The sequence below is a fragment of the Melanostigma gelatinosum genome (genome assembly GCF_949748355.1).
Source record: "Melanostigma gelatinosum genome assembly, chromosome: 14".
In the NCBI taxonomy this organism is placed as follows: Eukaryota; Metazoa; Chordata; class Actinopteri; order Perciformes; family Zoarcidae; genus Melanostigma; species Melanostigma gelatinosum.
In genome coordinates, this window is record NC_136647.1 from 6,754,218 (window position 1) to 6,777,466 (window position 23,249).

General features: G+C 41.6%; 1 protein-coding gene across 1 annotated transcript in view; it reads right to left on the reverse strand.

Moving 5' to 3' along the window:
• Nucleotides 1–20,634, reverse strand: part of mcama (melanoma cell adhesion molecule a) — a 39,993-nt gene extending 19,359 nt beyond the window's left edge. Inside the window, exon 1 of the mRNA XM_079284144.1 lies at nucleotides 20,552–20,634. Within this exon, the coding sequence (XP_079140270.1) occupies nucleotides 20,552–20,615 (64 nt within the window). The 5' untranslated portion in view covers nucleotides 20,616–20,634. The remainder of the gene's footprint in view (nucleotides 1–20,551) is intronic.
• Nucleotides 20,635–23,249: the final 2,615 nt, after the last annotated feature.

The window sequence follows — 23,249 nt, forward strand, 5'->3', positions numbered from 1 at the left end:
TTAGCATCTGTACGTGGTGCACCAGGGTTTCAGCTAACCTCAATGTAAAGCCACCCACGTCATTATTAGAAGCTCAGAGCAACTGACTCAGCACAACGTCCACAATAGTCCACTCAGGGCGAGTGGGCGGGTCCAACAAACACAGGACGTCAATCCAGGAGACGGCTGTTTGTGTTGAATTAAAAGTTAACATTGACATTTTGTAACTTGAGGCGTTAGTCTTGGACTCATTAGTATTATTAGTAACGTGAGTCGTTATTCACGTTAACATCAACACCGACCTTTTTCTAACCCTAATGGAGTCATTTAGTTTCTTCTTGTGAAGACCGAAGTGTATTTCCTAACAAACACCACGCAATATGACATGAAATAGAGGTCGCTTGCCAGAATCAAACTGTTATACGATGATATGTGTCTTATATCTCTAGCCCCCTCAGGAGAACCCCTTAAATAGCTTCCATTTCTCTTATAACCACCAAACCACAAAAATTAACTGTATTTGCAGGTTTTTTGATCCATGCAAAAGAATATAATGGACAGAATAGATCTAAAGCAAGTCAGTGCTCCTGACTGTAAACTATTCACTCACTAGTATAGGAAACTGATGGGCCTGTGACTGACCAATCAGGACCCATAGCATGCAGGGAAAAGATTACTGTATTATTCTAATACATCTGGGTTAGCTGCTGTTCCACTAGCTTCTGTAATGACACAATCTCTCATCGAGGGTTTGTTTCATCTGTCCTTGTGAAGAAGTGCAACATGTTTTTGGTGTTTAAGTTATTTCAAGAAAGTAGCACTGATCTAATCTTATTAAATGTAATGATGCTCTGGCGAAAGTTAAATAAGGAATATATTTTCTCTTTCCGATCACTTCCACCATCGTCAAAGTTCTTACGTTCACAACTCTGACATCACTACATCTGACCAATCGTCTTCCTGCCGGCATATCTTGAGCCAATCCTTGGATCATTGCAATTCTGTCATTACCTGTTCACCACCTGCCCATCACCACCATAAAAGTTTTCATCTTCTAGCTGCAGGCTTTAGTCATCTTTATATGGGCCTAAACTGAATGAATGTGCTTCACATCGATTGAGTCTAATTAAGACTCTTTGTTTCCAAACTCAATAAATTAAAGTGAAAAATGCCAGATTTTCTACAAGATTCCTCTGGTCTTCAAACACAACCACAATCTATTCATGCTGAATCTATTGAGTGAGAATGATACAGTCTCACATTGTGCTTTATGAGTTGGCTGGGTTTTTACATAACAATCATACACAATTAGCTTTAATGGTGATCGTGAGCCTCTATCACAAACACACACACAAACAGAAATCAAACACATCCATTGTTGTAAACGTGTGCATTCAGATTTGTTTGAACTCTTTTACATTGTTTCGTGGGTCTGACTGTATTAGCATTCGAGCTGTGCCTGTCCCACAACAAAGGAGTATTTGTGCACGCCCTCTCCTTTTATCCCATCTACCAGACATGAGGCGAACATGCCACACCTAATTCACCGGGATCAAAATGGCGAAACCCAGCCCCCTCCCCAAATCCCCTGCTGGGAACCGTAATGCGCTCAAAGAGAATATCGGAGTGATCACAGGTGCGCTGCTGTGTTAATGAGGAGAGGATACTGCCTGTGCCCAGGCCAGTCCTACTGAAGCCCCCAAACGCACAGACTACATGATTCAAAAATAATGTCAATTCTAAACCCATCTGGAACCCACGGTCCAATAACCACACCTGCTTTCCCCGGCGACTAGCCAGGTGTGAAAATGGGCAGAGCTCCAATCAGCGCACAAACTGTTGTCTCCACATTCCTGTTTCTACCGACCGTACGATCCCCACCGTGGGGGCAGCGATGAGAGACGGCGTGACAGAAACCCGGATCACATCCAGCTGGACACTGGAAAATATTCAGGTAGAAGAATCGAGTGCAGAGAATCCATAACATGTTGGCGCGTGGTGGAACAACAGCTCACTATGACGTGTTGTTTTTGAACTTTAAGATCCGACTGTGATGCTACCCAAGCCGGCAACTAACGACTGTTTTAACTGTCAATCAACCTGCCGATTGTTTTCGTCATTTATCGTTAAGGTGGAATCTTCAAATTGCTTATTCTGTCCAACAAACAGGTCAAAGATATTCAATGTAATGTTACATAAGACTGAGAAAGGCCACAAAAGCACAAATTTTGGAGAAATAAAACCAGTCAATTTGAGGCATTTCTGCTTGAAAACTTACTTAAATGAGTAATCGATCATCAAAATAGTGTCACATCCTTTTACTGTCGATTGACTTTTACGTTTCCGCTCTTTACCCACCCGAACCGTAACCTAATTTAGTTGTTTGAATACAGTTTAACGCATTCAGTTGTATGCCAAGATACATAACACTTGAATATCAATGTGCACACACTAACGATATAATGCCACTCTGATTTTATCTCACGACCATCAAAAGTCTTTTCACTAGAAAGGCGTTTCACTTGCGAGGACCAACTCATGTCTGAAGCTGTTTGAGCGAGCATGCACACAGCTGTTCTGATAGGAGAGAGAGATGAAAGGCGGCGATACCTTTGTTGTGGGTCAGCGAAGATAATCGCGTACTGGATTTTTATCCGCAACATCACAAGAAACACAGGAGGAGATTCTAGGATCAGATTAGACTTCTGGACGTCAATGTTGTGTCTACGTGAAGGATTTGTTTTCTTTGGAGACGTTCTAAGGAATACTAGTGGAGGAGGGATAGGGGACAGAACAAAGCGCATGTGGACGTCAGCTTGACAGGAACTCTGGGAAGTTATCAACGTTTGATCCTCCGTCTCTATGATCGGCAGGTAAACGGCAAAAACCGACGCGGTGCATCAGCGGATGATTTTGTGTTGCAGCAAAAGTTGAGGCAAAAATAAAATTTCTGCAGACAGAAATTTGTGTGTCTTTGCTGGACACAATCAACAAAACCTGATATTTTCATCTCCACTTATATCGGTTCTTAAGACAATGTTTTCAGCATTAGATCGTGTTCTCTCCCCACAGCCCAGGGTCGTTGTGTGCATGTAAACAGTCCGTGAGAGTCAAAGGTTCAAAACATGTTCACCTTCACAGCAGCCTTATTGACACGTCCCACGCATCTGAAGCACGTGTATTTTCACAACAAACTTGCCCTGTATTTCACGTCAAACCGCAGCACTCGCCCCCCAGCAAGTAATAAACACTTTCTCCTTTTACTCCAACGGAGTCCCATGCCCGCCGTCAGTCAGACGCAATGTCAAACACAACGACACATCTGTGTTCACAGCTCATAATCAGCTGCATTGTTTGATATGAGAGCAGCGGGCAGCTCAGCTCCTACGTTATCTTGATCTGTAGACTGGGAGACTCCGGTTCTCAGGGCTCAGCAGACAATATCCACCGCTTGTTTTATTCGCTCGGCCACGACGTGCCAAGACCTTGAGCCGGGGTTGTGGTTATGACTGGATTCCCAGTCGTCGGGTGGCACTGTGTCCTGCTGGTCTGGGGGAGGACGGAGGAGGTGGGGTTCACGTTGCCACAAGCAGCTGTGAACAATAGTAACCCCCCCCCCCCCATCATTCCCATGCTGTGGAGGACAGGGGCAGCTGGGGAGGGGAGTGCTCCATCAGCACCTGTGGGCGACCCATTTGTCAAGTGATTTGTGGGAAGAAGTGTCGAAGCAGAGAGAAACAGAGGGTGACTAGGGGTGTGTGTGTGTGTGTGTGTGTGTGTGTAGGAGGGGTAACTTAAGAGTATTATCTCAGGACCACACACAATGCAATGACTGTTGACTTCCCTCTCAAACACACCTGTGCAGCTATAAAATAAATCTTGCACTTCCTCTATCCCATCTCCCACTCATGCAATGTCCAGGAGCTGGTAGAAAAGTAAGAAATTCCTAGATTTCTTTCAGTATACTGGTCAAAAAAAGAAGAAGATCATCCCACTCATAACTGCTGCCAACCAGAGACCACTGCAGAGACGGCTCACAGAGAAATCAACAAAAACACAACAAGGCGTACTCATCGACTGGCAATGCCAATATTTTTGCAGTTTTTCCCTCGTTTAAAATAACCTACATATACACGCAATTTTTGGAGGGAATAAGAGTACAATTTTCATAGTTTTATCATCATTTTTATCCGTTATGATAATATTGTGAGATCTGAGGACAACAAAGTCAGAAGGGACAAAAAAACACGACCGATTTCAAACAAAGTACGTGTTCAGCCTGATATCTAAACCACGATTTATTGCTAATAATCACCTTTTGCAGAAAAGAACTGTGCACAACGGGAAGTATGTTAGATTTTGATGTTGGTCTGTAAACTGATGTTTACAACAGACAATATGGGTAAGAATATTAATGCTTGCCTTTGTTTTCTCCTTGTAAGAAGTTTGTCTAACCTCAGGATTTTTTGTAAATCTGATCATTGACCGTGTTGTGTTTTTTACCGAATCTGAGTATTTCTGGGGATATTGCGGCGTTCCCAGAACTTCCCAGAACGAACTTGTTGAGTACCGTTTAGACGGTGAAGTGATTTTAACAACATTCTCACTGAACATCTACCACACAGACCAAAAAGGCTCAGTATTAGTCAACACTTGAGGCAGAGATAGTTTGACATATAACACACCAGCGCTCATCATGAGGCTAAAGTGGAGATAACCCAGTTTTATGCTGAAACATGTATAAATTAACTTCCACAGACAGGCACACCGGGAAAACCCTCTGCTCAGAACACTCTTTGATTAGACGGTTGATCTTTTAACAGCGTCCAATATCAGGGCTGAGGGAGTGGGGGAGGATTTGCTATTTAAGCATCTCTTCATCCTCTCCCTTTTGAAATGTCAAGTTCAAAAGATCCAGACTAGCGGCCTTGATCTGTGAGCTAAGACGACCGAGCGAATTACCCGGCAACTCCTAACCGCCGTCACACGGCAGAGACGACTGCGGCTCCGAGTCTCAGGAACACGGAGTGTTATTAACCGTGATTCTATTAACGTCGGTAAACAGGCTTCTGATGTCTGCTCCTCGTGCTCCGGTCTGACCTGCTTAATGGAATCAAAGCAGTTTTTTCACTGTAATGAAATGCTCATTGTTCGTTTGAGCTTCTTCTTAATTGAACTTATTCCACTTTCCCAAGCAGTCTCTCACACCACCGCAGTGCGTTCAGTCAGTTTGTGTGATTCTTAAAAGACAAATATGAAAAGGTTTTGTCTATAATGAAGGGAAGTGATGGATAGCGTGCCAGTGCCAGTGGATGAAGCGCTGCCAGTTCATTTAGAGCCAAACAGAGCCTGATGTCCCACTGAACCGGAGCCAAACATGGCAAAGCACCGAAAATAATATGATAGAGCCATTATTATATTGTTCACCTTCATGGTAACAATTGTACTTTTATGAAATGTTTACCACACACTTTGTCAAACTGTTAAACATAGGTTGAGGTAGGGCTTCACAATATGTTGATTATATATCGAGATCATAAGAGACTGGATATCGTCGGAGATTTTGGATATTGACATATCACAAATAGTCTTTTACTGGTGTTAAAGGCTAAAGGTGATTGCCTGTATAGGAACACACACTGGGATGATCAGACAACATGGAGGCAATACGAGCCCAAGTATGACCTCGTTTTTTTTTCTGGTCTTCATCATCACTACGAACACGTCAGCACCTTTGACAGCATGACTGCCTCGTATTAAAGGGGCACCCTTCTGATTCTAACCATGAGGATCAGTTTCCTCACTGTGGAGGAACCACTCAGCCTGTGGAAGCAGTTGTACGATGTCTTTTGTGGCTCTCAGCTTGGGCTTGGAGACCGTTTTTAAAGACCAGTCTGGGGGGCATTGTGGAGAGTGTAGGAGCCAGGGTTTAGAAGTCAGGATATTTCATCCTCTACTGCTTCGATTTGTACCATGCTCTTCTTTGAAATCTGTCTCTTGCAGGTCCCCTAACTTCACTGCATATTAATATGGCAAAATATGGAAGAAAAAGACAGTCAATACTTTTCTTACCGTCAATCAATGCAATTAAAAGACTAAACCCAACGATGAATTGATCCAACTGATACTATTTTCCATGTAACCAAATCCTTTTTGGATTATCCCCCCATGAAGGAAGTTGTGCACATGCTCGCGCCGCAAAGCAATTTTCAGAACATTTTCGAGATGCTTTAGAACCTTTTTTTACTTTGCCTCCATCAAAGTGTTTACGGTGATATGCTTCCTACCATAGAAAGCCTAAGGAGCAGAGTACGATATAGTTTTGGGGTTAATTACTCCTTTAATGTAAGATGCAATTTGGTGCAATTTCAAACATGATTTTATTTTTTGTTCTTTTAGCCGACGGCTAATCTCTCTCACTCCGTGTCACTCACTCTTCTCCAGCTCCGGGTTAGAATTATCTATCTAATGTAGCACTCAAAAACGTGTCAGAGACGAACTCGCACGACATTGATCATGTACAGACTGCTAGCAGAAGAGGGCGGCGAGGCGACGTGAGAGATGTATGTTGTCACATTATGTCTTTGCCGCTGGGTAACAAGTGCTGCTTGGATGTGTCCCAGTCATTAAGAATCACTGATCTAAATGACAATCCCAGTAGGGGGGGTGAGATAGAGAGAACGGGCTTTACTCCACTACATAACATGACCGTATTTCTTGCTCCTCCGCTATTAGTTGCTTTGTGTTTTGCCCCTTTAACAAGCACAGGCGTGTGTTTTTCAGGCCTGCCGACATCACTGTTCCTGGTCTCTGCTGGGCAGCAGATGCCATGCTGGCTGGAGGTGGAGGAAGCCCCGTGGCGACGTGACTCCTCCGGCCCCACAGGGGGGCTTTGCAGAGTCACAGATCTCTTCACCAGGTTAGCTGCCCGACAACCACACGTGGGTATTTTTGGACGTGGTTTCCAAAAAAAACTCAATTAAATTTCAGTTACTTAATGTATGTCGCTAGCTGACATACTGTATACAGTAACAGACAGTGAAGCAGGTGATGACTATGCAGCACCTCAGGAGCCATCACTTATTAAATGGGACTCCGGGTGGGGTCTGTTGTGTCAATAGGAGTGCATATTAGATAAGTATGACACATGCTGTGCAACTTAAACAGGCTAATCCCTCCTCTGCCGCGGTCTTACAGGAATACTTCACCTCCAAAATGAGCATATGTACATCGGTTACTCACCCAGTGTTACCTTGAATTAATAAAATCTGGATGGATCGGATTACACTGCACGAGTTGTGTGAACGGATGTTTTGACAGTATATCGTTATTGGAACTGATATTTTGTACTACAGCGTGGTGTAATAACCCTAAAATGTAGACTTACTGCAATGAAGTCATTTGGTTAAAACACACTTCAGAACAGGAAACTATAAATTTCCCATTCAACATATTGACAGTGTAGCAGTGTAGAGTAAATACACAACAATGTTAGTCACTCATCCAGATCAGACTCATTTTCACAACATGCAGAGCAGCACAGACGTCCGTTTCCCCGGCAACTCCATCCAGCTCCTCCTCCAACCTCTCCATGGGTGGTTTCCATGCCAGATGCCCAAACCACCTTGAATGACTCCAATCTGACACCAGGGTCTGCTTCTGTCACCCACCGATGATGTCAGGAGGACAACAGGGAGACTTCGGCTAAGATAAGATTCATGTTCTCGTCTTCGCCCTGAGGGATGCTGGGAGGTTTTACTGCTGTCCTGCTGTCACAGCTGAGAGGTGCATTTAGGACAGCCGGAAACCACTTACCAGGACACAAAGACTATGATGGTTTACTCCAACTTTTGTTGAGTTAAAAGTCACACTAGCCAACCTGCAGACTTTGGTGGTTACAAAAAGTGTGTATTTGCTGCATAGTTCATGCAGTAATTCAGCAGAACAGCCCCCATGCAAGTCCTGCTCACTGCTTTCCGAGAAATTTTGACATGAATGAGACTAGAAAAAGGAAGGTGTCCAAAATGGAAAATGGCTATCCTTTAATATCTGTACTTGGTTCGTAGGGCAGCGTGTGTGCACGTGAAGCACACGGGGCCAGATGTTTCAGACCTTCTGGTTGGTTAGACTGTAGCATTAAAAAAAAAAAAAAAACTTTTAATTGCAACTTTCACAACTTGAAAACTGTAAACTTTGACATCGCAATGTCGCTTTGATTTTAATGAATCATTCAGTCATAATCATTAGCGATCATGTCACATTTGCGTATGATTGGACAGAAACGGACGGAACAATTAACAGATTATCAAAATAGATGTAAATTATTTGATGTCGTTCGACTTCGCGATTATTCATAAGTTGCTGCAGCTCTAAATAAAATCCAAGTGTGCCGTGGTTTTGTCTTGGTGGCACGATCCATTCTGCCTGTGATAAAAACACACCAATTATAATTAGTTTGGAGCATAACGCTGGCTGCCACATCGCCAGATAATCCACCATGGTGAGCATGATGTCTTCATCTGGTTGTGATTCAAGTTTTTTTATTAGGTCGAGTGTTTTCCAGCAACAAAATAGGCAAATTCCTAACAAACACGGTTTTTGTCCAGCTTTATCACATTATGGTTTTTAGATTGTCAGCAGAGAACTTTTGTGTTCGTAAAGAATTATAGACAACTAAAAACGAATTACCTGCAGGAAATGCACATAAATAATGAGCGAGGGTTGAGAGTGTTGAGTTAGGGTTAGTTCGGAGCCTTGACACGTCTTGATTCGGACATTTCAGTTGTAGAAGAAGCCCCCCACAGGGCAGATTCCGGAGCTGAGCTGCAAAGGTAGATCACGTTACAGCTTTCATCGGACACGTCTTCAACAGACACAGGCAGTGTCTGGCAGCCACTAAATTGCCCCAAACGTCTACTCCGCACCACGGCTCTTTAATAAATCCCGTCTGTGACTTGGACATCACTCTTCAGTGTCTGATTCGTATCTGTGAACAAAGCCTGTAATCACATCCCACATCAGGATCTGTGACTTTTCTAAACTAAGGACAAAACAAATCACCATGAAAACTCTATCAGCAAAGAGCTACTTGAAAGAAAATCTCTCTTTATTCCATCTGCATACTGTGTAATCCACATTAAAGACTTTCACAGTTAGAAAGGAACTTATTTGTTTGATCTTTACCCAATTAAAAATGCAGCTCATCTCTCTTAAGACTGCCAGGCATTTGTCTAAAATATCTCCCACACTGTGCTCGCTGGATGGAGCGGGACAAAATGTATACAGATTCCGAAAAATACAAAGTTCTCATTCTTGTTTAAAAGATAAATTTCAAAACTGTGTTTTTCCCAAATGCCAGCCCATCTGTCACAAGTGTGATCCTCGCTGGCAGCTGGATGTGGAGAGAGCAGAGATCTTGTTTACTTATTCTTTTGATTTTATAGATTGACATTTAAGTTATAGAATATTTTATTGAGCAATAGACAGTTATTGTATGCTACTTGTGTTTAACTACATTTAACTTCTGAGAACTTTGGCTTCTGGAATATATAAAAAAAAATCGTTTATACTTAAATGCTGAAACAATTTGTAAATTAACCAATTAGTTGATTGACAAAAACTTAAATTGTAAACAATAGATTGATCCTTCAAGTAATTTTTAAGCAAAGACACCCAAAATTCCCTGGTTTCATCATTAAAGTTGTATATTTGGTGCTTTTTTCGCCTGTTATGATAATAAACTAAAATGTCTTTGGGTTTGGGACTGTCACCTTGCGCTCTGTAACATTGTGATGTATATTTATCACTATTTTCTAAACATCTTATAGACTGAACTATGGACCAAGCAATGCATTTCTTTTCATTCGAACATAATCTGCCAATAAATCAATAATGAAAACTATCAATATTTGCAGTCCTTCTAGTGTTACAGCGAGGCAGAGAACCGTCTGGAGATATTCTAGATAAATTCCACTGTCCGATCAACAGTTGCTGCTGGTTTTCCCTCCACCAGCTTATTTTCTGCCTCTCTTGCAGTCTCCTGGGACACTTAAACAAAGAGACGAGCCCTCTGGGGAATCTGCCAAACAAACGCCCCGCAACCACCAACTGAACAACAGTAAAAGACAAAAAATAATTAGGCCCGCGCTATGAATCAGCTGAGAAGGAGAGTCCCACACAAAGCATGAAATTGGAGTCAAACCTGGCCCAGTACCATTGCACTGACGGTGGAGCCTTCGGGGGTTGGGATAACATTTACAGACAGCACTGACACAAGACTCTCTAATCCCGCTCTGGGCATGATATCATACACAGACATCCCCTCCACTCCCTTCACAAAAGATTTATTTAAAAGGGACATTGTGTTGAGCGTTTAAACTAAAGAAACTGGGTATTGATCATTTCTGCAGTGCAGATATCATGCAAAATATGAAAAGTTTCAGTTATAACCAGCCAATTTGAGTGTGAGGACAGCTAATTAAAACCTATAGCTGGTTGGTTAGTGTATAGTAATGAACAGACGAATCAGAAAAAATGCCAGATGCATGCCATATCCACGCCATGGCACAGCCCATTAGCACAAGAGGCAAACACCATGAAAGCCGCTCTGGTTAGACCCGAGGTCGTCATGAATATTCACATGCACATGTACACGCTGAACACCGAGATGTCTTTTCACCATCAAAGTCGGTCTGGATTTAAACAGACCTCGTTTTAATTTGACGACAGATGTGAATGCAAGCTCTTGTGACAGGAAAGTGACTGGCACAGTGCCAGACACCATGAGATGGCGTCTGTGGTAATGTGGTGCGATAGTAAACGCATTCCATGAAATAAAAAGTTAACTTTCAGTTGCCACGCTAGCAGTGTGGCTCTAAGGATGACGACGTCTGTTGGTCCATTGGATGGACTGTCGTGAGATTTGATGCAGATGTTCAGGGTTCCCAGAGGGTTGCTGGTCCACCGCTGCCTCGATCGGTTAGTTTGCGTAATTGTGAGACTTTGGTATTCTGACTGCCACCCGAAAAGTTATGTTATTGCCTATTAAAATATTCTTGATTCTTCCAGTTGTTCAAAGGGTAAGGCTAGGTTGTTCTGGGTTCTGGGTTGTTCTGTACATCTATATTTAATTATTGTCCACAAAGCCAATACAAAACCAACAATGTTCAGGTTTTTCCTCAAAACTTAAAAGCAAAAAACATTGTGAGTTTTTTCCGGTGGCTAATGTTTTAGAACACGACATTATTGTATCCCTAATATCTATATTCATGTTTCTTAACCATGTCAGACTAATTAAACCGCAAACAAATCGTGTTTAAAGCTTGTGAATTCGACAATTATCCTAACTACTTTCTTTGGAGCTGAACGGAATCACTAGGATCCAGTCTCAAGTTGCGTTTGGTTGAAAAAAAGAAAAGAAAAAAAAAAGTTATTTTTGGTGGCAGTCATTATAAATCACTTTCACCGCCAGGTGTTAACATGCCTTTGTGCTATTTGCTCCTTAAATGTCAGGATATTGACAGACATTACCTGTTGCGTGTACCCGTTTTGTTACTTTCATCATATAAGAGAACTTAATCCTGGTGACGAGCTGGGTGCCACACTAAAGCTATTTTTGCAGGCTCTTCAGGCATTCTCTCTGTGACACTGACACATTGGTTTGGCAGTTTGACACAAACCTTAAGAGCAAAAGAAACCAGAGGACTTGGAATTCCTCAGGACAATGACTGGGTTTTAGGGGAAGCCTTGAGCAAATACTGACAAGTCGGTGGCATCTGCATTGTTCCAGAAAGAAACGCATCTCGTATCCATTTCAAGTGAACGGACTGAAAGATACACGGGACATCTCGAACCAGTGACATAGTGCTGTGGTCACGTTACACACACACGCCTCAGGATTTTAAGATGAATCTGTGCTTTCCACCCACTACGGACCCTTTTACACCAAAATATAACTCACCCTGATTAATGGGTACCTTTACTGATTTATGTCTGTGTAATCCAGCTCCATTTGGACCATGGTTGTCAAAATTAGAAGTCAAGCGATAAATTGGACAGCGGATATTATTGGCAAATATTATCATCGATAATCATAGATGTTTGAATATTTACGTATATTTCAGCCGACAGGCTCCAAGAAGTTGCAGTAAGAAATACCAATTTTATGTATAAAGTAAATTAGAAACAGTGTAATTTCAGTTACAGTAGTTTCAGCATGTGACTTTTGAATTTCACTTCATTACAACTGTATAATGTCCACTCACTACATATCTTGGTCACAATTATTTAAAGGGATATTTTAACATTTTGGGAAATATTGTCATCTAACATGAATGTAAAAGCTAAGCTAAGCTAACCAGCTGCAGGCGGTGACTTCATGTTAAGCGTATACAGACCAATCTGCAACCTCTGGTGCTGAAAAATGACGCCAAAGCGGAAGTGCCAAAAACTGCAGTTCCTCAGATGGCCACTTGAGGCTGTCCCCAAAAAGCAAGTCAATCCCTATAGACCACCAATGTTGAAATACACAACTCTAGAGAAGAAAGAAACATAGCTAATTTCACATGACAGCATCATATCATATACCAGTATGATCTGGGTTGCATCAGCGTGGAAGAGGAAGACTAATGCAAGTCTTTTCATGTTTGTATACTTTTATGTGCCAACGCTTGATTAACTGACAGAAAGCCGAAAATATATTAACTTAAATTTTACACAACGAATCTGCTCGAAAATGTAAACAGACTGAGGACGGTGATCTCTGTCGCTGCAGTGCCACACACTACACGTGAATCAAGTTAATCCCGCTGTTTATTTGAGTACGTATCTTCCCTGTTTGCGCCTGCTCTTTCAGTCGGAACTGTTGACAACAACAAGAGCAAAGTAAATATTCCCAGGCTCCGTCCACTGCACTCAAATAGAAGAAGAAAAAAATAAGGGGGCATGAGAGAGGTGTGAGAGGACACAGGATGGGGGAGGCATGGCTCAGGAAAGGCGGGAAGGAGTCAAAGACCATTGTGGTGTACAATTTCTCTGTAACGTGAGCCGCTGCTTGTTGCCCCCACAGAAGAATGTCCGATGGATTGGGCGTCAGGTGTGTGCAGCTGCTGGTTTCGCTCTGTTTGCAGACCAGAGAGGCCGACAAGTGGGAGAGGGAGGAAGGAAGAAGGAAAGGCTTCTCAAGAGGGCAATGCTGGAGAGGTTTTTTTTTTTTTTGTCTCTCGCTCTGGCACTGATGGGCCTGCTGCCAACACTTGGATAGTGGCCCAAGAGAGTGCCATGTGTCCCACAGATGGGCCTTCAGAAAATGAAGGGACGTCGTGTACAGATGGCCCATTTCGCCTGAGACGAGTTTAGAGACAAATAGCCAAAAACGGCTCAAGACTGAAATAGTACCAATGAATGTCTTATTTTAGAACAAAAACAAACAGGACGGTCTTGTTGCATTTACACGATCGCATTCATAAATATATGCATTGTTTAACATACTGCATGTGTGCATTTAAATGAGTATATTAAGCCTCATAATGAGCAACAAAAGACCTTCACTTGGTGGTGCGATTGCTACAGCGGAAACAAAGCAAATATAAAAACACTCATCTTATAAATGATCATTCAAACACCAGATTGCTTCTCTGTTTACATTATTTACTCAATCCTGTTATGTACTTATCTTTTTGAGCTTTTCCTACACACTAAAAGGGATTTATTGTCGTCTAAAAACCTGAAGAGAAGAAGAGCGTAGGTGAAACGTCTTAACATACGCCACCATCTCATGACTAAATTGATCAGGATCTATTTGATTCAGCTGAGGGGACAATGACAGATTGATTCCATCATACACTTGCCTCATGGCAATTTATTAGTTGCATGCTGTTAGTGTGGATAGTATTAATTAGAACTGCTACATAGGTTTTGCTTTCTGGTAGCACTAGGTGTGAGGCTGTTTATGATCCTGTGATTCAGATTCAACATGGTGCAAAACCGAAGACGCACTGCCTGGTGCGGAAAGTACTTCAGGGACAATTTAGGCAACCTAGACAGACTGATTGTCCACTTTACAAATTTCTAAATGTTTTTTTAAGTATAGATATTATGGCCCAATGATATTTGGTGGACTTTGCAACCAGGCAAAGAACATGCCTCTACATTCATCATACTGCTTTTACAATACTGAATAAAAAAAGAATCAATCCAGTGCAAGCACAGTGCAGCCAAATCCAATATTTGGGATTCAAAGAGGCTTTTAAGAAACAACCCTCTCAGCACTCTCCCAGGGCAACCAGGAAGAACTCTGAAGTGAAAGCCTGCAGCACCTTCAACGCTTTTTAAAAATAAATACAAAAGAAAATACATTGTTCAAGCTGCAGATAAAAGTTCAGCGCTGCAGCACTACCGACTGCAGATGGATGTTTCTCCCTCTCGTGAGTCATTTCCTACATGCCTCTTGTTGATCGAGTATGCTTAGAACAGCCGTCTCCAGCTCCGGAGACACGTCCCATCTTCTCTCGGGCGCACTGTTCACTCTATAGATTTTTCACTCGGCTGAATGATGTGCTCTGAATAGCACAGCAGTCAGGGACGTTTTGGGCAGTTCTTCAGCACCATGAGAGGTACTCAATAAAAGGGAGAAATTCCCTCCCAGAAGACCAGGGATCAAACTACAGAGGCAGCTGTTGGATATAAAACCCCTCTCAAGCATCAACCATCCACTCGCTGCAGAGTTACACTACACATGCAAGACAAGGCCTCTGAAAAACCTTCAATTTGGGCTTGAGGGAGGATGTCAGCTCTGCTCCTGCCAGCTAAACAGCTACAACTTTGATTTGACAACATGTCTTGGATCTTCAGGGCATGCACAGGTTTTAAATCAAAGGAAGACAACAAACAACTCTCTCGTATTAATCAATGTCTGCTTTGAATCCTGTGGCTGTTTAATCACTAAATCAATCCGGTTGTGTTGGTGCACACCTCAACGTAGCCCGTCTCTTAAAAATCACATTCATAAACAACTCATTCGCTTAATTAGTGCATATGTTAGTGGCAGGAAATACAATGCCCCTCAATTTACATTGTTTATAAACATTCATTGTACAAAATCCATTTTTTGTTGGTGGAAGATTGTTAAGTGTTGAAGAAGTTAGTACTGACTTGTAGCCTTGACTTTTTCAGTATTCAACAAAAAAAACATCTTTCCATAACCAAGTGCTTTAACAGCCTAAAGCTAACAACACATGGGACAAAGGATGTGAACCCTTGCCTGTTTTTTTAAGTCTGGTTCTGAACATGGAGACAAAAGCTCACTAGCTTGAATAATCAGTGAAGGTACGGAACAGAGTTAACTCAATAGCACGCAGGCTATTTGATTGTTCACCGTGCTGACATACACGTTCGTGGAATTAGCTCACATATGCCTAATGCCACAGCGAGGCACCAGTATAATGCCACAGGGATCAAACGGCACACTCTCTTTAATGAAAACAATGAGCCAATACATTAGATTATATGGCTGTCCTGCCTGGCTATCACTCAGCCAAACGCACTAATCCACACATGAACAACTGCAGCCAACAGCTGCACACTTCCTGCTGCATGCAGACGAGCCCCGCAACAGAGTGAAGGTATTCTCCGGCTGAAGGAGAGGTCAGGGAGAGCAGCCATTATTTACACGAGGAGGTCGGACTCGCTGGGATACCGTTACTCATGTTCCGATACGTCACTACTTTACTTAATACGAAAACATTTCTTATCTGGCTAATAATGAATGATTGATGACAATATCTTAATGTAATGCATGTGTGTATAAACAATCTGTTCACAGAATGAGGGAAGGAGATAAAGGAATCGGACTAAACTTTCATAGATTGACAGTTTTGGATAGTCTATGTAAACTTGGTTTCCATCACACTTATAGCTCCACAAACGTATTTGGATATTGAAGTGTAGTTTCGTCTTCTGGCAGTCTCACCTTGTGGTCAAAAACAATTTGAATATCTCAATTATTAGATTGGTAGTTTGAGGGTTTCCATTTAATTACATGTATTGTTCCAAATATCATTGAAGAATATCAACAGGTCTATGTAAATCACAAGAATGTAATGAATTGCTCCACTAGAACAGTCAAAGCATATTTTGTAAACGCTAAACATTTGAGTGTTTATTCTCATGGTTTATAATTTGACCATTATTTCTAATCAATCAAATACTCAAATGTCAACAATAGTTGTCAAACCACGCAAAGATATTTAACAGATGATCTATGAAGCAGCAAATTCTCACATTTGAGCAACTGAAACCAGATGTGGTTTGGCCTTTTTGCTTAATAAATGATGTGAATGATTAATCTATTATCACGATTGTTGAGGATTCATATTCTGCCAATGAGTAATGAACAATGTTACATATTTTTTTAACAAGAACAACCGCATCAATTGTGTATTCCATCAACAAGGAAACTATGCACTCTGTGCACGAGTTCCACAGCAAAGAACTCCACACACTTGACAAGAACATAAAAACCACTTCAGTTAGAATCAGAGAGCTCTCCATCAAGGAGGAAGTGAGTTGTCTCTTAGAGGCTTCACTGAACAAAGGTGGTAAGCCACCATATCCCTCGACTCCAAGAAAAAAAAACATGCGGTCATCCATTAAGGAAGGCTGCTGAAATGTCTTCACATGAGACACGATGCTTTTGTTTATGACTGATGACAAAGTTGTGTTAAATGGCGTCAGTCCCAGCACCATTAAAACGTCAACCCGCCCCGATATCATCTCACAGTCAGTGCCGGAGTTAGCTGGCTAAATTCATTTGAAAAAAATACTATAGTTTTGTTAAAAAAAAAAAAAGTTTAGTAATTTCCTAAAACAGCTGGGCATTGTAGTTTTCAGTTACTCGAACTGGAGTAAATGGTGCATTTGTTCGGGAATATTTTCAGCGGCTGATTAATCCATATTTGGTGTCATAGTGTATGTGGCCACAGGACAGTGTAAGTAGGATGGAGTCAAAATGAACTAGAGTGTCACAACAATATGGATATCAATTGAATCACTTGGTCTATAAGCATAGTGCCCAAACCAAATAAGTATTACATAGATAACAGGCAAAAACTGGGAGATTGGGATAGCAGTTGGACTAGCTTGTGATGGATTATTGGATCCAACAATTTTCGATAAATCTTTCCTTTTGAACCGACAGCAACTATTAATGTAACAAAACTTGCACGCTAAAGATACCAATTAATGGATAAGCGTTTAATTTATTACACCACACAATGGGTTTGCAAGGGGCATTCCTAACCAACAACCAGAGCAGACACTGAGGACATATTGATTTCAGCCGCATTGAAAATATGATTTGGTTGTTGAAAAATGTTATTTTAAATGGCTGCATGTGCAATGTTCAAGAGAGAGTTTTGTCCAATAGTAGCAAAAGTAAACTTCTGACCTGTAACACTAGCACCAAATGTTTAGTGTTTTTAATCTTAACAGTGGTATCGAACTGGGTATTGGGAATTGTGGAATTTCACTGATATTAGTATCAACTACTAAATGTCTGGTATCGTGACATCCCAAGTTCCTGGTAATGAAGGAAGATGTCACCCAGTGCAACTCACTGATGTGTTTTTGTTGGTTGGGCACAAATTGCTCAGATACATCAGGCTTTACATCGACAACACTTCTTAATAGAACCAATTAAATGCTGATTTGGGGCTTTTAATTGGATTCACTGACGATACGGAGGACACTTTAAAATATCATCAACCTTTAAAAAGGCAATTAGGCCATAAGCTGTTTTATTTAAATGTCCCCACATGATGATGTTGCAAGTTGGCAGTATTTCGGTGAAACACTATTCTAACAACTATAAGTTGCCTAAAGTATCACTGCCCATGTCACCAGTTGTTGCTGTGACAGTAGACAGAGTTTCCTGGGGTATTTCTGATTGACAATTTGTACTAACGAATGCAGCAGACTTGCAGTTTTGAATTGAGGTGTTTCTGTGTGTCATTACAAATGTATCTGCATCAGATTGAGAATCATGTATCTCGATATTTATTGAATCGTTTGAGATAGATACATACGTTTCACTTTTATCGTACCGTTTTGGGAACGCAGTTTTGAACAGAAAAAGGATCAGAGCTTTGAAATGCAGTGAAGGATAAAACCTTGTGTATTCCATAAAGGCATGAACCAAGCATGTGTGTATCTACTTTCTGTTGTGTAAATGTCCTCGTAAAAGCTCTGCCACTGCTCTGATTTACTGCATAACCACACTGCCCGTATCACTTGGCCATTCCTGTAACACAACATGCCCATCATACTGATGAACACTGGTCTGTGAGATCAATAAGGATGTGGGTGTACAATGCATCAGCTATGGGACATGTTAGAGTTTTTTTTTTGTCATACTCAGGATGGGTTCATTTCCATGCAGGAGAGATGCTTTTAGCCACGAATTGTATTTGAGTAAGTGCCCTTCAAGTTCCATTAGGGAGCTGGTCAGTTTTGACAGAGCCTTGTTTGGAAGCTCTTTAGAGGGCTGGGGTCTCTATCACCAACCAACAACCTAATCCAAAAACAGACAGCTTTACTCCGTCTCCAGAGGAGGTCCAGGGGAGATGAGGATTAAATAGCGGTAACCCAATTAAGACAAGGCTGATGGAGGGGAAAAAAACAGGGATTAAGAGAAAAAGAGGTTTATGGTCGGGACACAGCAAGTGTTGTCCTGTTGTGAGATGCTACATGGAGAAGGTTTACATTTAATTCTGTCTGTAGGTAATCTATCGTCACATCAGCCTTTAAGAGTAGCAGCAGGGAAGAACCAGTCACATAATTCTTAGTTTTAATATTCTCAAAATTGATTAAAGATTTCAAAAATCTAATTTTGTACATCCAATTAATTTTCTGTTAACCCACTAATCTGCTGTTTGACGAATTGTCTCAGTTCCAATTAGCCGACAGTAATACGCAATAGCCTAAACCCTTAACGTTTCCTTATCTTCCGTTTCTTTGCCATTAACTATATTTAGTTGAGTTGGAACAATTAGTCGATTAATCTGTTCAATCAATCAGAAAGGTTCCAGCTCCTCAACTGTGAAGACTTACTGCATTCTCTGTTTTACATCATTGGATTTATTTGGATTTTGGGAGTTTAGGTCTGACAAAACAAGACATTTGAGGATGTGACCGTGGGTTCTCGGAGACTAGGAGCCACGGTTCTCACTGTTAAGGGACGGTGTGTAGGATTTGGTGGCATCTAGTGGGGTGGTTGCAGATTGCAACCAACTGAATACCCCTCTGCTCAGTCCTCGCTTTCTAAAACTGCGATAATGTGAGCCGCCTAGTGCAAGATGTTGGGAAAGCCATTGGCCTCGCTCAGAGGCAATCCTACATAGGGGCAACAGAAGTCAGGCGACGGTTGACGGTATCACAGTTTTGCACAGTGTGGCTCACGTTACCGCAGCTATACAAGCGTATTGGACAACCACGGTGGACTTCAGGTCACGTAAAGATACTGAAGCGGCTCTAGCTACAGCCATTGTTTGGTTTGTCTGCTCTGCTGTAGAAACGTGGCTGTGCAACACGGCTGACTCCGTTACATGGACCCGATCCCCATGTAGATATGAAGGGTTTATTCTAGACAAACATGATTCTTAGTTTCAGGTGATTGTACACTGATGACAAGTTAATGCATCACCCAAAATACTACACACTGGCTCTTTAATCAAGCCAGTATCTTCAAATTATTTAAGAAACTATTCAATATACAATTCCTGTCCCTTAAAAATCCTTGAGGGGAAATATATCCACAATCTTAACGTGACCTCAGACTGGTTCTCCTTACCCCACTGCTCTTTCCTGCATCTAGAAACCCGCCTCTTCTCATTACATTGCTATTACTGGCAGGTTCTGGCTGATGAATAACAAATACTCGAACCTAAGCTTGTCCTGCAGAAAGAACCAAGTTTGGCCCTGCAGTCTGTGGTTCTTCAGATGTTTTTTTTACAGCAGTCTTGTTAAACCTTTAATAACTTACCCAGACTCTGTCGCACAACAGTTCATGACACAAACCTTTAAAATAATTTAAAAACACCAGTCACGTGCGTTTGTATGCTCAAACGTACAGCGCAGCTACGCGTTGGTGGGTTAATTGGTCCGTTAATTACGCAGTCATTTATTACACCTTTATTTACTTTATGACTCCCGAGACTTTCGACTGAAAACAACTGAAAATGAGGACTAAAATGTGGGGCAAAGTCTCAATTTAGTGGAAACCCACACAAATTCAACATGCGCACATTCCACCCACGGTATAGGTAATTAAGCCTTCAAATTCACTCACAACGCCAGGAGCCACTAATAGGCGAACTGCTAATTAACCACAATAACAAAAACACACATATATAGAAAACGGTGCTCTAGTTATTTAACTTGAAAATCTTTTGAAAATGTCAGAAAAAAGGCACACGTTGCTATTTCATTCAAACTCAACGGCTGTAACACCTTAACTCAAAACTTGTCCGCTTTAAAAAATAAAAAAAAAATGGCGCGTTTAATTTCGGTTTGAACTCACCGCTCCAGTTGAGGAGGCAGAGGTGAAGAAAGAAGGTTGGAAGTGTTGCGCGCAGGAGAGCCATGTTCTTGTATAAAAGCTGCTCGTCGTATCCAGCACCGAAATAATCTGAAGTGGTGTGTCGACGAGAAGTTGAAACACGCAGCAGCAGCAGCCCGGGAGAGAGGAGAGGAGGAGGAGGAGAGGAGGAGAGGAGGGAGGGCGCTCAATTAAAGTCTCAGTCTGGCGGGGTCCTCCTATTGTGGAGGCGGTATGTGTGGTAGAAGCAGCTTATCAGTGTTTTCTTCTGCTACTTCCAACTCCTAATTCACACAGACAGTTTTTTTTTTTCTTCCTTGGGTTAGAAAGCTCTCAAGGTCACAATAACAAGCACACCTTATCACTCCTGCACACCTTTTAGCCTAAAATCACATGGTTGAATTCAGCTTAGCTGGGACACCATTTGCATTTCCACAGGGGCTGAAGAAAGTGAGAAATCCACTTACACATGGGCCTGAAATTCAATTGCAACGTACTGCTCTACATTTTGAGTAAATATGCTTATAATGCTCTTGAGATGAGATTGATAAAAAAAAAAAAAGGTCACATCTACAGCCAGCAGACGGTTAGTATTGCTTAGCAGTGGTTGGGGGGGAAGCGTTCAGATCAAATCTTCACATTTGTGAAGCTGGAACCATTAAAAAATGTTTTAAAAATGACACATAGCATCAAAATAATTGCCAATACATTTTCTGTCAAGCAGCTAATTGATTAATCGACTAGACATTTTAGATGTACTTGTTTAAACTGTATTCTATAAACTAAACTATAAACCAATCGTTTGAACAAAACATTCTATAAACCTTTTGTGTTTTTGCGCTTAAAAATCTGAATTTGTAAAGAAACTATCTAAAGCTGTCAGATATATGTAGTGATGTAAAAGTGGAATGTTGCATGAAAAATAAAAGACTCAAAGGTAGCACACTAGTAAAAAGCCAAGATTTAACGACATCGATGCTAGATTCAGGGGGCCTTGACGCTCCTGCAAGAGAAGGCCAAACAATAGCCTTAGGCTCTGAGAAAACACAGAACCAGGAGAAGAAATCTGATGGATGGAAAGTACCGAGAAGCCCAAGCGCACGCATGGCAGGTAATACGGGAATTACCTAAATTAATTCAGTTGTTTGGATTAATAGGTCAGCAACCCATTTAACAGATCGGCAGAACATTGGTTCATGACCGAGGTTGTCCTGAAGGGACGACCTAAGGCATGAAGTTAAGAGAACTGGGGTTGACGTCCAGGTCAAGTGACTTGTTTGCGTTGGCAAAGGTGATCATGTCACCTGATCTTCCTCGTGTCTCTTGGTGAGCTAATGCAGGACGTCCAAATAATAGTGAGGGAGGTATACGAAGCCTAGATTTTTAGAGAAGTAGGAAACACTCCATCAATAGCTGGGACACTATGTCGCTCTTAACTGCGAGTGACGATTGAAGATTGAGATTTCCATCTGAGGAACAACTTTGATGAATCAAGGTTTCCTCAGCACTCAAACGCTCGCTCCCAGGAAGGAGCTGGAATTGGGGTTCGGCTACTGGTGCTTTGAGCACCACCAGCCAAATGCCATACAGTCCCATTATATTGAAGAGAAGGCAGACATCTCTACGGCTGATACCTCCAAAACTGGCAACTTACACAAAAACCATGTAGATTGGTAAATAGAACAGGCAAGATGGAAAAAATGTGCATTTTTTAGGGGTGGACTGTCCCTTTAAGTGCAGTACTTGACTTAATTTACTTGTGTTTCACCACTGTAGCTGAGCATAACGACTGGAAACGGAGGGTAAACGGCTAATTCTTCAGCCGACCAAGATATAGTCAGACAAACATAGTGAAATGGGAAGTATAAGCTTTTAATTAGTGGGATTTGGAGGTGCTGCTGGCAAATTTTGTTACTTTCAGACAGAGCCAGACTTGGTGCGTTCCCCTCTTTGTGGGAAGATAACTGGGAAGATATCAATCTCATCGAGTTCAGCTTCAGGCAGAAAAGCAAATACGTTTTTCTTAACATGTCAAATTATCGCTTGAAGTACAATTATGACTTCTTTTTTTTAAATGAGTTACTTCAATTTTTATCTACATTGTTTTACATCTGTCGTTAGTATTCTTCAACATCCAAACAGTGCATTGCAGCTACTGTAGACCTGTTTCAGCAGTTGGTTCAGCATTTAAAGGCTTCTACACTTCTGGAGCTCTCTCCCTTTGGACTAAAGATATGTGGACATGCCTTTGCTTAGTTTTTATTCATTTGTATCTTTAATATATATATATATATATTATGAAACTCATACGGTAAGTTATAAATCAGCAAGCCACCGCATTGGAGCCTCTAGCAGTGATAAACACCTTAGTAACCATCTAAATGTGTTTTTTCCCCTGATACTTCCAGATGTTTCTAGCTCGCCCACACACACGTTCTCCTGGAAATATATGGTCTAATTAGTATTCTTCTTCTCACACAGCAATGCAGGATCATATTATCATATGCATATCTTTCAACACAGGCATGAATGAGGAATAAAATAAGCTGTCATGATGCACACAACACAGTGTTCAGAGTGAGGGCTGAGCAAAAGGTTACATACACTGGACTTCCTCCAGTAAAGTGAGCAGGCTCCTGGTGTTTTCGTCACCAACTGTGAAGTCACCTATAGGCCAACA